Source organism: Onychomys torridus, chromosome 5 (assembly GCF_903995425.1).
Source record: "Onychomys torridus chromosome 5, mOncTor1.1, whole genome shotgun sequence".
Classification (NCBI taxonomy): Eukaryota; Metazoa; Chordata; class Mammalia; order Rodentia; family Cricetidae; genus Onychomys; species Onychomys torridus.
This window is the reverse complement of record NC_050447.1, coordinates 96,824,335-96,837,020: the sequence shown is the minus strand read 5'-3', so window position 1 is coordinate 96,837,020 and position 12,686 is coordinate 96,824,335. Positions and strand designations below refer to the sequence as shown.

The window sequence follows — 12,686 nt, the reverse complement described above, 5'->3', positions numbered from 1 at the left end:
AGGCTAACAGAATCTGAAAATATATCTTAGAATATAAAAAGTAGGAAAAGAAACAGAAAATAAAACACGAATGTCTTAATTTTTCAGAGTTGGAGTTATTCTATGTAAAATCTGCCTGAAAAGACTTAAAGACATCAAGCTCAAAATGATTTTATTTTTAAGTTACCTATAATCAGTTGTCAGTTGTTAAATACTTATGTTTTGTTACTAACCACCTTTTAAAAAACGCAGGACCTTGCTACGTTTATCAGAAGCTGGTCTTGAACTCCTGATCCTTTCGCTTCCTCGTCCCAAATGCTAGAACTGCAGGCATGCAAATTCATTCCCAATGTGTTTAAAGTTCATAAGTTATCATGACTTCTCAAACAGTGTGTAGTGAAAAAGAGCAAACATCAGCTAGTCTAGACTGACTATGCTTTCCAAATCTCATGATCTCAAAATCAGTCTGACCTGTCCTCAGGAGTTACTGGAAAGCTTTTCCCGAATTACTCCATTTCCCATCTCCACCTTCCAATGCAAGGTAGTCGTTCACTTTTTCAGCAAAGTTTAAAAGGCTGTATGTGCTTCATCCCATAGGATGTGAAGAAATACATTGCAATTCAATTGATGAGAACAACAGGTCAGGTTAACAAAGATACAAAGCAAAAAGGCCCCGCTGGGATTTGAACCCAGGATCTCCTGTTTACTAGACAGGCGCTTTAACCAGCTAAGCCACGGAGCCAGAACTGGGGAGGAGTGTAGTTATGTATTATTTGAATACGATCGCACACATTAGTAAGGCTCAGCAACCCTGGAAATTAGCTTGGAGATTTAAAAAAAAAAAAAAAATCAGAAATAGCAGTCACAACCAAAGAAGAACTTTGTCTTAAAATGGTTGCATAGAAAATATGGATTGAAGGAAAGACCTCCGTTGACCTTTGGTGAAGCCAGAGGGAATCTCGTCTCATCCATCGCTCGTCAGAGCTGCATCTGCGAGTGTGTGGTTGCGGGTATGAGCAGCATCTGTAGACGCCGCGGAGCACAAGAAAGAAAGCCCGTTAGCGGGCTCGGTTCATCTGATTTAAGGGAAAATAAAAATAAAGAATCCCAAAACGTTTCTTCGGATGACGCAGCGCTCCTTGAGGCCAAACCTGGAACAAAATGAATCAGTATGATTACCTATTTTGAAACCTAAACGCCAAGAAAAAGGATGCTGTTTAAGACCTTTTATAGGTAAGAAGGATGAAGATTTGTTGCGTTCTGGCCGGTTAGCTCAGTTGGTTAGAGCGTGGTGCTAATAACGCCAAGGTCGCGGGTTCGATCCCTGTACGGGCCAGTGGGAAGTGTAGGTTTTGCATTTGTTTCTAAAGTCTTCCTTGACTTCTTTCTAACTCAACTCACCGTTGTCTTAAGCGTATCCCGTGCTATCTATCACCACTTTTGTGCTGGTCCTTAGGTATCCTAGCAACCCCTCAGCCTGCTTTCTTGAACTTTCCCTGTCATACTTTAGCTGAAATTTCCTGCCTGATTTACTACCCATCTGTGCTTCACAGCCCTTGTTATGGGCACCTTGACTTTCCTTCATTTCTGCTGGACCTGGACATCGGAAGGTTGGTTCTTCATGTTCTGGAATGCTCCTCCCTAACAGTTCCAAATCCTGGGGTCCCAGTAAGCTCCATCACCCTCACCCTTACCTTTGCTGTCATCTTCGTATCACTGAAGGCCATAATTTATTTCTTGAAGTGAGGCTCTGGGTCATTCTTATCTTTTAATTGTTGGATCCTTGGTGCTGAGCCTGACATATGATAGGTCTAGTCCCAATGCTTTTGATGAATGAAGGACCCTAGACATACACTCAGGCAAAACACCCTTACACATTAAAAACAAACAAACAAAAAGGTCCAAGTCCTGTAGGAAGTAAAACCATTCAGAGAAGAAAGGTAACTACATCCATGAAGAAATCAAGCTGTCAGTTAGGTCATGTGCATTCACACAGCAGGGATATAGTTTGACGGTGGGCTGAGAAAATGGGCTGCAGCCGCCGCTTACTGGTTAGTTTTTATCAACTTGACTCAAACTGCAACCACATGAAAAAGGCGGCCCTAGTCTGTATATGAAAGCTGGCTGAGTAGGAGGAACTGAAGCAAGTCAGAAAACAGAATTGCTCTGTGGTCTTTGCTTTAGTTCCTGCCTGCAGGCCCTACCTGCAGATCTGACTTCCCTCAGTCATGGGCTGTAACCCAGAAGATGAGAACAAATCCTTTTTTCCCCCTAGTCACTTTGGGTCATGGTTTTTCTCATAGCAACAAAAACAAACTTGGGTCTCTGAGGATAACTTTCCCTGGGAAGAAGGATTAGCCAGTAGGCCTGAGCCAGTGCCAGGCCCTGTGCCACAGCACCAGAAGACACATCCCCGCGGCAATAGGCATCAGATACTTAGCGCGATGCATTCATTGCAGGTGCCTAGAAAGTATTCAAGACATCTGCTGAGTGAGTGAGGGCACTGGATGGCACGGAGAGTTTCACGTGCAGCAGCCTCAGAAAACCTTGGCTAGGTAGGCTTTTGAAAACAGGTAGTAAACTTCCAGCAAAGTGGTTAGGCTTTGGGAAGGGATAGACAAAGTTAGAATGGCAGGTGGAGGCTAGGAAGAGGAACATCTTCCACGATATTCCAAGGATTATATTTTCAGCCAACTGGGGAGATGTTAGGGGGCTTCCCAGCAGGGGGTACCTGATATAGATTTTGGAAGAAGGGAAGGGGGTACCTAATATCGATTTTGGAAGAAGGGCTAGTAATTTGGAGTCTGGGAGCTCAAATGAGATGTTATTACAAACCAGGCATGGTGGCTCAGGCCTGTAATGCCAGCTTTTGAGAGGCTGGGATAGGATGAGGGCTGTGAGTTTAAGGACAGCCTGGGCTACAAGAGCTCAGTTGGTAGAAGACTTGCTTAATAGTCAAGAAGCTCCACCCCCAGTACCACCTAGAACCCAGCATGACTCAGTCATGGAGACTGAAGGTCAAGCTGTTCCATTAGGCACAAATCTCAGTAGCCTCCAGTGACAAGAATTTGCCTAAAATGAAACCCCAAACCTGCAGAGAAAGGAAAATGCCTTTGCTGGTACCCAGACCCAGGGTCCTCCACTACCAGAAAGGTACTTTAACCAAGTCAGCCATAAGACTCCACAAGCTACGGCTTTACATAATACCGTACGTTATAAACGTCCTCCCCTGAAACTCTGGCTTTATTATGTGTCCCTTCAGTTAGTGAGACATGAGGGGAACATGCTGATTTCATCCGTCTCCGTCTCTGCCTTCCAGACCCTACAGCGTAGTCACTGTCACATGTAGAATACCCTTGCCCTCTTAACACTGACCTGATATTGGCATGACATGATCTAAATCACGTTAACAGACGGGATGCCTTGAGTTCAGTTTCTTGGGTGAGGAATCTTCAAAGAAGATTCTTCCAAATTTGAATATCCAGATATTTAAGATGAAAGCTACTTGTCCTCAACATAAAGCAGATGCATCATAAGACAGACAGACAGACAGACAGAAGACAGCCTGTTTATAGTGGCACATCTGTAATCACAGCACCTGGAGACAGAAAAACCTCCAAGTTTAGACCACCCAACGTACTCCTTGCCTGGCTTGCTTAAGCCCTGGGTTTGATCAGGGCCTGCTGGCGCACTCTTGTGCCAACATTAACGTGGCAAAGGCAGGGGGAATCTGTGACTCTGAGGTCAACCCTGGTGAACAGTGTGTGGTGGTACACTCCTGTAATCACAGACCCGTGGAGCAGGAGGCTCCCTGACCCTCCCCCCACGACCAGTAGCTTTTCTTTGCAAATCAAGGAAAAGAATAAAGATTTCTCTAGAACGTTAGAGGTGATCATGAAGAGTAATTCCTTACAGCAGGAAGAAAAAATTCGCAGTCATGATCATGCTGTTCCAAGAGTCGATTCAGCACAGGTGTACGGATTCTAATAGAGAGCTATCTTCCCACACAGTGTGTGGAGGCCCTGGGATGGTAGAGTGGTTAGGGCGTTAGACTTGTGGATCTGTTCCGCAGATGCCTCTGTGGGTTTGAACCCTACAGCAACTAGTAGTGGTTACTGTGTGTTTGTTTTCCCCTTAGCAATTTTGAAGTATAATTACATACTCAATTGATAAGAGTGCCATTTTGAGGTTTTCTTTTTTTTTTAACGTATTTTGTAACAAGCCCTGGTAGCTCCGACTGGCCTCCCTTCCGATTCAGCTCATCTGCAGCTCCCAAGCTCTGGACATAGTGGCTCCGTCTTTCCGTCTCTCCACAGACAGTCGTCTGTGCATGGTTTTCAAACACAGTCCTCTTAGGTTTCCACCATTATTGGTTTGCCTGAGTTTTTAATATTCTAAGGGGACTAGCTGAACCTTGGCACTCTTTGTCTTTACAGAAATAAGCTCTGGTTCTCCGCAGTTTGCAGACCCAGAATTCCCCGGATGAAGAAAAGGCCAGGTCCCCCGACGGGCTCTTGCTAAAATACCTAATGGAGGTTTTGCTGTTAGCCTTTCTTCCATCCTTCCTCGGAGGGACCCATATCCCTTCACTGGATTAACTGTATATAGCGGGGAAAGACGCAATCGTACTTTCTAGGGTTATTGGATACTGTTCTGAATTGGCACTAGTCGGGGGCCACGGCGAAGCTTGCGGCGCTTCAGTTGAAGTCGGGACTCGGAGAGGCCAGATGGTGAATGGAGCTTCGGCTGAAGTCCGGATTCCAGCATGTTCCTCAGCGTTTGAACGGCTTTGCTCCAAGATACTGGGGTGCTGTAGACGCCGGTCTAGCGACAGTGGCTTGGGCAGACATTCGATTTCCTGGATTTAGGGGTGGCCTGGCCTCCCAGGTCACGGGGGCAAGCTCGGAGCACCTCGCCACCTCTAGTGGCTAACGCGCTCCATCTAGCGCCTCCACCTCAGCAAACCACGACAAAACTGAGATAGTCTTCGATTTCCTTCAAGGCAACTGATAAACCCTGCTGGAGACAAAGGAAAAGGTCCTTAGGGGGAAAAGGCGGGTGGGTTTTAGACTCGGGAAAAGCTCTGTAGCCTTCCTTGGACATAACCAGCCAGAAGGGGACACCCCAGTTCAATCCATTTTCCAAATCAATGAATATCCTTGGTGCTGCGGGATAGATAGGTGACCCACACCGGTGGATCGGGCGCCTGGGCCCTCGGCAGGGCTCTGGGCCCAGCAGAGCGTGTCCTGCGGTCTCCAGGACCGGCCTGACCCAGAGGAAGGGCCGGTTCAGAGGCTCTGTCTCTTTTGCAGAAACAGGTGCCCTCAGGCCACACCCTTGCTGGGACTGTGTGCTCCACAAACCAAACGAAACCTAAACCTTCACTTTAACCACAGATGCTTGTCAGTGTCTTGGAGAGGCTTGGCCTCTGCCAGGGCAGAGTCTTCTACAGCCAAGAGTGGACTTCCAGGAAGGTGCCCAAGAGTGGCGGCCGGGGTCGGGGCCGGGCTTCGGTGACTGAGGAACCTTTCTTGTCCCTGGGGAGTTGTTAATCAAACTTAGAAAAGTGCAGGGCCACAGTTCCACCTTTGACACAGCCGTGGTTGAAACTCATCTCCAGGGAGACCTTGCCAGCTTTGGGCCGAGATGGGTTCTGGGCGTGGATGTGACTTGGGTGAAGGCAAGAGTCACAGGAAACTGGGAATAAAGAACCGAATGACGGGTTCAACCAAACTTTGCGTAAGCGGTCCTAGGTTCCTGGGCGATCAAAGCAGACTAGACAAAAGCTTATACTTTTGGGTTTTCAGCTCCTCCTGCGTGCCACTCATGGAAAGACAAGACACAGTACTGGCCTTCTTAGAACAAGCTGTCTGGATTAGGAGGGAGAGGTTTCAGAAGGAAGACAGACTTTGAGGCAGTGTGGGAATGGGACGCAGACCGGGTGCCCAAGCCCAGATAAAGGGAAACAGGTGCAGAACCCAGTGAGAAAGTCTGGAAGGTCAGATGAATGTTTGAGGAATGGATGGAGATGTCGATGAGAACCAGTATGGAAACACACACGGGGGAAAAAGACCTGTGGGCCAGGTCCACCCTTTGACATTGTACCAGGATGCTGCCATCTACAGAGTTCCCACTAGGGAACTATGCAGTCCTGCAGCAGGCTGCGGCAAAGTCAGAGACGGCTCATGTTTTGAGTAAGTTTATGATTTTATGTTGTTCAGTTGCAGGGGCTTTACCTAACTGAAATCTGAGAAACAGCGCAAGAACCCTGCAGCTGTGACTGGACACAGGGGCCTGACCACCAACTGCTGGTCCACATGCTCCTTACAGCAGAGTCTGGGAGGAGAGCGCATCTCTTTCTCAAGGTGGATTGCCTTCTCCTTAGACATTTATCACTACTCAGATCCTGTTATCCAGTCCTAGGATACATAACGTGATGATTCTTTCTAAACATAGGGGGAAATTGGCACACATGTATTCTTTCCCAGGAATAAAGAGACACCAGGAATCTGTCCTTCCACACCTACACCAAAGCATGGGTTCTAGCAATTGAGACTTCCTGCAGTATTGATCTCTGACCATAGGCCTGCTTGGACATGTAAGCTCACATTTCTGAGGACTGAGAACAGGCGCTGCTTGTGAAAGTGTGTGTTGGGTGGGACTGTGGTGTGTGTGTGTGTGTGTGTGTGTGTGTGTGTGTGTGTGTGTGTGTGTGTTGGTGGTGAATACTGGGAGACATTTTCAGTGAAACTCTACTGCCCTCTGGAGGGACGTGTGGACAATACATGGATGTTTTGCCTCAGGAGCATAAAATCGACTTTGCAAGGTCAGAGGCTAAAGTCCTGAAGTGCCAAAGACAGTTCTGCCACAGGGAAAGATCCAGAGGCCCACCCAGCTCAGGTGAACGTTTTGTCAGACTTTCTGGGGGTCCTGTGGGGCAGTGAAATCCTTGCTTGCCTGTGCCCTTCTACTGAAGCATCCTCTCAAAGGCAGTGCAGGACCTAATATGACTTTTTCTTCTCTTCGGAAATGAAAGCTCACAGCTTCACACTGGATGTCCTGGAGGACTCCTAACTTGAGCTATCACATGGCAACGCTGACTCTCTGTAGGAGGTCACCATAGTGGTGGGTGGTCTGAGAGTCCCAGCACCCTGGCAACATCAGTTGTCAGGTATGTGTGGACAGGTGTGATGTGAACTCAAGCCACTTTCCAGCTGAGTCTGCAAATCTCACAGATTCTAGTTGTGTTCTGTCCTAATCACTGACCTCAGAATCTGGGATTATGACACAAACTAATCCGGGATTATGATACATGCTGGTTTTATGTCACCAAGTTTTGGATTGACACATAATGGAATAGTAACGTGTCCTGAAACACTCTATAGACCAGGCTGGTCTCAAATCACAGAGATTTACCTGCTTCTGCCTCCCCATTGCTGGGATTAAAGGCATGCGCCACCACTACCCTGCTACATCTTTTCAAAAACTGTACATTTCTAAGAGAATTTCAGGGTATGAAGGATACATACATACCTAACTCCAACAGATATTACTAAATTTTCTTTCAAAATTTTGTCAACTTACAGGCCACCAGCAATGACTGAGAATAATGGTCAGAAAGACTTACTCATGATCTTCCATTTATATCCTACCAAGCTTATTTGCTATGCGCCACAGGAAAATATTGTAAGAACTCAGCTGGTTATGGCAAAGTCACTACTACCTGAAGGGATCAAGGAATTCCTTCAGAGGAAGCCAAATTCCAAAGAGCTTTTGGTGTTACTTGGCTTGTTATAGATCAGCTGCCTTCTGTTATGAAGATCATGTGTGCCTTCATAGTTTTCCCAATTGATTTTTCCCTAGAATTGCTAACAGTGTGGACTGATCACTCTCTGGATATTCAAGGTATTTGGAGAACTCAGGAAAGGCTTCCTTCCCCCCACCTCATCCGTTTCTCCCCTTTCAGCACTGAATCAGCTATCTCCCTTAGACACATTCTAGAACTAACAGAAATAACAGTCCAAACCACCACATTGTAAGTCTTCTGATTCAAGGCAAATTCCCCAAGGAGACACTGCCTAGGTCAGGTGGACACAATTTTTACACAATTTAGATCGGACTTTCCTTTCTTACAGCCTTACTAACTTCATGGACCCCTAATTTCTTACCTAACCACTCCTAGGAATAGATGAGCACATAAATTCCCTTTTTTGATACACTAACTGATTTATCAGCTCTCATCTGACCTCCCTTCCCCACTCCTGACACTCACTGCCTGGGGAAACTCATACCTGCCTTTATGACCTTGCAGGAGTTCAGGCCTGGGGACCTGGCTGGAGGGGAGGATCGTGATTGTTTGGGAGTATAACTGTAAAGCTAGAGACTGAGGGAGGAATTAAAGTGAATGGACTAAATAGCTCGTGTGCTGAGATCCTATTTCCCCAAAAATAGTCCTCGCCATTCGTAGTTTCTCTCCTGAGCCCCTGGGATGTGTAATATTAAGGCTGATCCCTCTAATATTGTACAAGACTCATTAGGGGAAAGTAGATATTGGAAGCAATTTTAACTACATAGAAAATGGTCTAGGAGACAGGGGCGTCTTTGGTGGCAAGAACATTAAAATATGTGCTTTATTGGTCGTTTTGGGAAACAAAACAAAATAAAACCGGTGATGCCTTCTACTCTGCAGGTGTGTGAGGTGCTAACAGTGAATTTATTCCACCGAGGATTACCCAGTGGGTAATAACGCTAGGGCTTAAAGCTAGTCTCCTCTCAAGCCAACCTAGGTGGCAAGGTCCATTTTTTTCAGTTCTTACACCTGCATCTTGCCAGGTAACAAGTGAAAAAGCATCTCGATGAATCTTTCTAGATTAAGATAGTTGTGAGCCTATACCAAGCATCTTCTCTTATCCTGGAAATACAGACATCGACCCAGGGGGCCACTCGCCCATAGTATTCCCTGGTCGAGACCTAGAACAAATTAAACCGGACACACGGCTAATAAATCCCGGTAGACAAGGCTCGAAGCTCAAAGGCCCGCCCTGGGCAGGAGTCCCGACTGGCCCTTCAAGTGCACTTTGTGCCTGCGTGGTAACTTTGGTGCCCCTCCCCAGCAAAGGCTTGCCTGCCAACAGCATGCCCTTGGTCCAGTCATGAGACGGAAGACCAGGGACTTAGCTGCTGCTTCCAACGAGTCCTCATATTCTCCTCGTCTGGAGAGGTGGACCAGGCGGAGCGTCGCGGCAGGACCCTTGGAGACACCAGCACCGTAGAAACCTGGGCAGGGGTTCACGGGACATCTAAAGAACACTTAAAAGTTTACCTCACGTCCAGGTTCCCAAACCGACTACAGGAGACGCCACGTGTTAGCAGCCTTTTCCGCTGAAAGTGTGGGTGGCTCTGAAAAGAGCCTTTGGGTCAGAGTGAGGTCCGCCCGCTCACTTGGAGCTGGTGTACTTGGTGACGGCCTTGGTGCCCTCGGACACGGCGTGCTTGGCCAGCTCCCCGGGCAGCAGCAGGCGCACGGCCGTCTGGATCTCCCGCGACGTGATGGTCGAGCGCTTGTTGTAGTGCGCCAGGCGCGACGCCTCGCCCGCGATGCGCTCGAAGATGTCGTTGACGAACGAGTTCATGATGCCCATGGCCTTGGAGGAGATGCCCGTGTCGGGGTGCACCTGCTTCAGCACCTTGTACACGTACACCGAGTAGCTCTCCTTGCGGCTGCGCTTGCGCTTCTTGCCGTCCTTCTTCTGCGCCTTGGTCACCGCCTTCTTGGAGCCCTTCTTCGGGGCGGGCGCAGACTTCACTGGCTCAGGCATCTCGACACAGTCACCACGGGAAATGCAGCGCCCGGTCCGCCCCGAACTTGCCTTTTTATAAGGCGTTATTCAAATGAGGCTTACAAAAGAACACTTCTGATTGGGTGCTATTGCGATGATGTCACCCGGACTCTCGCCCAATCGCAGTGTGCGGGTCGGCACAAACGCTCCTCGTTGGTCTAAATGAAGGGAAGGAGACAGCCAATCGCAAGGGTACTTTTTCGCGCCCAGAGAAGACTATAAGTCCCAAGCTCTGGCAGTTCTGGTCCACCCGGTTGTTAACGGCTCCTGTCTCTCGACCATGTCCGGACGCGGCAAGCAGGGCGGCAAGGCTCGCGCCAAGGCCAAGACCCGCTCCTCCCGGGCCGGGCTGCAGTTCCCCGTGGGCCGCGTGCACCGGCTGCTCCGCAAGGGCAACTACTCGGAGCGGGTGGGCGCCGGCGCCCCGGTCTACCTGGCGGCCGTGCTGGAGTACCTGACGGCCGAGATCCTGGAGCTGGCCGGCAACGCGGCCCGCGACAACAAGAAGACGCGCATCATCCCGCGCCACCTGCAGCTGGCCATCCGCAACGACGAGGAGCTCAACAAGCTGCTGGGCCGCGTCACCATCGCGCAGGGCGGCGTCCTGCCCAACATCCAGGCGGTGCTGCTGCCCAAGAAGACCGAGAGCCACCACAAGGCCAAGGGGAAATGAGTCAGTTCACCAAAGCTACTTAAAGGCAGACCAAAGGCTCTTTTCAGAGCCATCCACAGTATCTCTTAAAGCGCTGGACATTTCTGCACAAGACAGTGGCATTTTGTGCAGTTTATACTAGTGAGATGTTTTCCTGATAGCTAAAGTCCTCCTAGACCAACCCTTGGTTGATGGCCCGGGACAGTGTTGTGCCGTATATGGAACAACGTGTAAACTTTTGGGCCACCTAGGTTTTTTCCCTGAAAGCTTTCCATCTGGATTTTAGCATTAGCCATTACACGAGAAAACTACATCTGTTTCAGCTCCGCGGTTATCAATGACTGTCTCCAGGTAGTTACTCAGATGGACTTTCACTTTTAAATACAGGAGATGCGTTGTTGTCTTTCGGGTCTCGGTGTGTAGCCCTGTCTGTCCTGGAACTCACGACATCCTCCTGCCTCTGCCTCTGCAGTGCTGGTCGCCGCGCCTGCAGATCCGGCTTCTCTGTAGCCGGGGCTAAGACCAGACTGGCCAGGGTCTGCCTGGGAGACCCGGGATCACAGGCGTGCGCCACCAGCGCCCTGCTGTGTAGTCTACATACATACGCACACATACATGCACACACATACATACACACACATGCACACACACATGCACACACATGCACACACACACATACAATACATACATATACATATACACACATTAATACACACACATGCACACATACAATACATATACACACATTAATACACACATGGCACACACATACACATACATTAATACACACATAATACATTAATACACACATATACACACATATACATACATTAATACACACACATACATACACACATACACATATACATACATACACACACATATACATACGTACACACACACATACACACACACACACAATACATACATACCTACTTCTGGCATTAATTATCCGGTCCTTACATTTGCGTCTTTAAAGGTAATAGGCATGCTTCTGCCCAAATAGCGGGCAGATAGAAACGTAGGTGCTACAATGTTTCCTTTGCATAGTCTACAATACGGCAGGTTTGGGGAGGACACGGTAGGATCACATTAAACGAAGATGGTACAAAGCGCTTTAAAAACTCAAACACTAAGAGTGCAAACCTGACTCTTCCGTTGTTCGACACGTCAAACAGTACTAAAGGACAACGTTAGGTGTGGGGAGCTGATGAAATTAGGCGGGATTTCCATTTACAACGCGCAGCGTTCACATTGCGCTGAGGGCCCCGCCCCCTGGCCGCCAGCCGTTCCCGCCAGTGCGCTTCCTGCTTTCACTCCGGTCCGCAAGCTCCCTATAAGGGCGAAGCGCTGTGTCGGCCGTGGCATCAGGCGGATTTCGCCCTGTGTGTAGCCATGTCTGGTCGCGGCAAAGGCGGGAAGGGCCTGGGCAAGGGCGGCGCCAAGCGCCACCGCAAAGTCCTGCGCGACAACATCCAGGGCATCACCAAGCCCGCCATCCGCCGCCTGGCCCGGCGCGGCGGCGTCAAGCGCATCTCCGGCCTCATCTACGAGGAGACCCGCGGGGTGCTGAAGGTCTTCCTGGAGAACGTGATCCGCGACGCCGTCACCTACACGGAGCACGCCAAGCGCAAGACCGTCACCGCCATGGACGTGGTCTACGCGCTCAAGCGCCAGGGACGCACGCTCTACGGCTTCGGCGGCTGAGCTGCCCGGGCTCCTTCTCGATCCCTAACGGCCCTTCTCAGGGCCACCCACCCGGCCCTCGGGAGAGCTGCAGCATTGCTTCCTTAAGCTCCGGGATTCGCAGGGCCTCCTGTCCTCCGGGTGTGCCCGCGATTTCACTCTGCAGCTGCTTTGCATCCCCTGTCGGTGTAAGGTGAACGCGAGGCGGCGGGTGACGTGTAGTGGGTGCAATGCCCGCTTGAGGTGCAAAGGCAGCTCGTTTAGGAGTCACTCGTGGGCCATGGCTACCTTAAGGGGAGCTCCAACCTCAAGGACCTCCTTGACAAAAGCCCCTGGCCTCAGCCCTGCAGGAGGCCCGAGCATGGTGCTTAATAGTCTAAAGACCGTCTTTAATGACTTCTAACTTTATATCTTTTTCTTGTTTTGTTTTCAAGACTGGTTTCTCTGGAACTCACTCCTTAGACCATGCTGGCCTCTAACTGGGAGATCTGCCTGCCTCTGCCTCCCAGTGATTCAAGGTGTGTGCTTCG

General features: G+C 49.3%; 3 protein-coding genes and 2 non-coding genes across 5 annotated transcripts; 3 read left to right on the top strand and 2 right to left on the bottom strand.

The window, feature by feature from the left end:
* Nucleotides 1–647: 647 nt before the first annotated feature.
* Trnat-agu lies at nucleotides 648–721 on the bottom strand. Its single transcript has one exon. It is a non-coding gene; the product is annotated as a tRNA-Thr (tRNA).
* A 520-nt stretch (nucleotides 722–1,241) lies between these two features.
* Nucleotides 1,242–1,315, top strand: Trnai-aau. The gene has a single exon. It is a non-coding gene; the product is annotated as a tRNA-Ile (tRNA).
* An 8,101-nt stretch (nucleotides 1,316–9,416) lies between these two features.
* Nucleotides 9,417–9,806, bottom strand: LOC118583739 (histone H2B type 1-C/E/F/G/I-like). Its single transcript, XM_036187339.1, has one exon. The coding sequence runs from the start codon at nucleotides 9,795–9,797 to the stop codon at nucleotides 9,417–9,419; it is 381 nt and encodes a 126-aa protein (XP_036043232.1). The 5' UTR covers nucleotides 9,798–9,806.
* A 292-nt stretch (nucleotides 9,807–10,098) lies between these two features.
* LOC118583726 (histone H2A type 1-B) lies at nucleotides 10,099–10,491 on the top strand. Its single transcript, XM_036187326.1, has one exon. It carries the CDS (start codon nucleotides 10,099–10,101, stop codon nucleotides 10,489–10,491), a length of 393 nt encoding a protein of 130 aa, XP_036043219.1.
* A 1,368-nt stretch (nucleotides 10,492–11,859) lies between these two features.
* Nucleotides 11,860–12,478, top strand: LOC118583761 (histone H4). The gene has a single exon (XM_036187362.1). The coding sequence runs from the start codon at nucleotides 11,866–11,868 to the stop codon at nucleotides 12,175–12,177; it is 312 nt and encodes a 103-aa protein (XP_036043255.1). The 5' UTR covers nucleotides 11,860–11,865; the 3' UTR covers nucleotides 12,178–12,478.
* The last annotated feature ends 208 nt before the right edge of the window (nucleotides 12,479–12,686 follow it).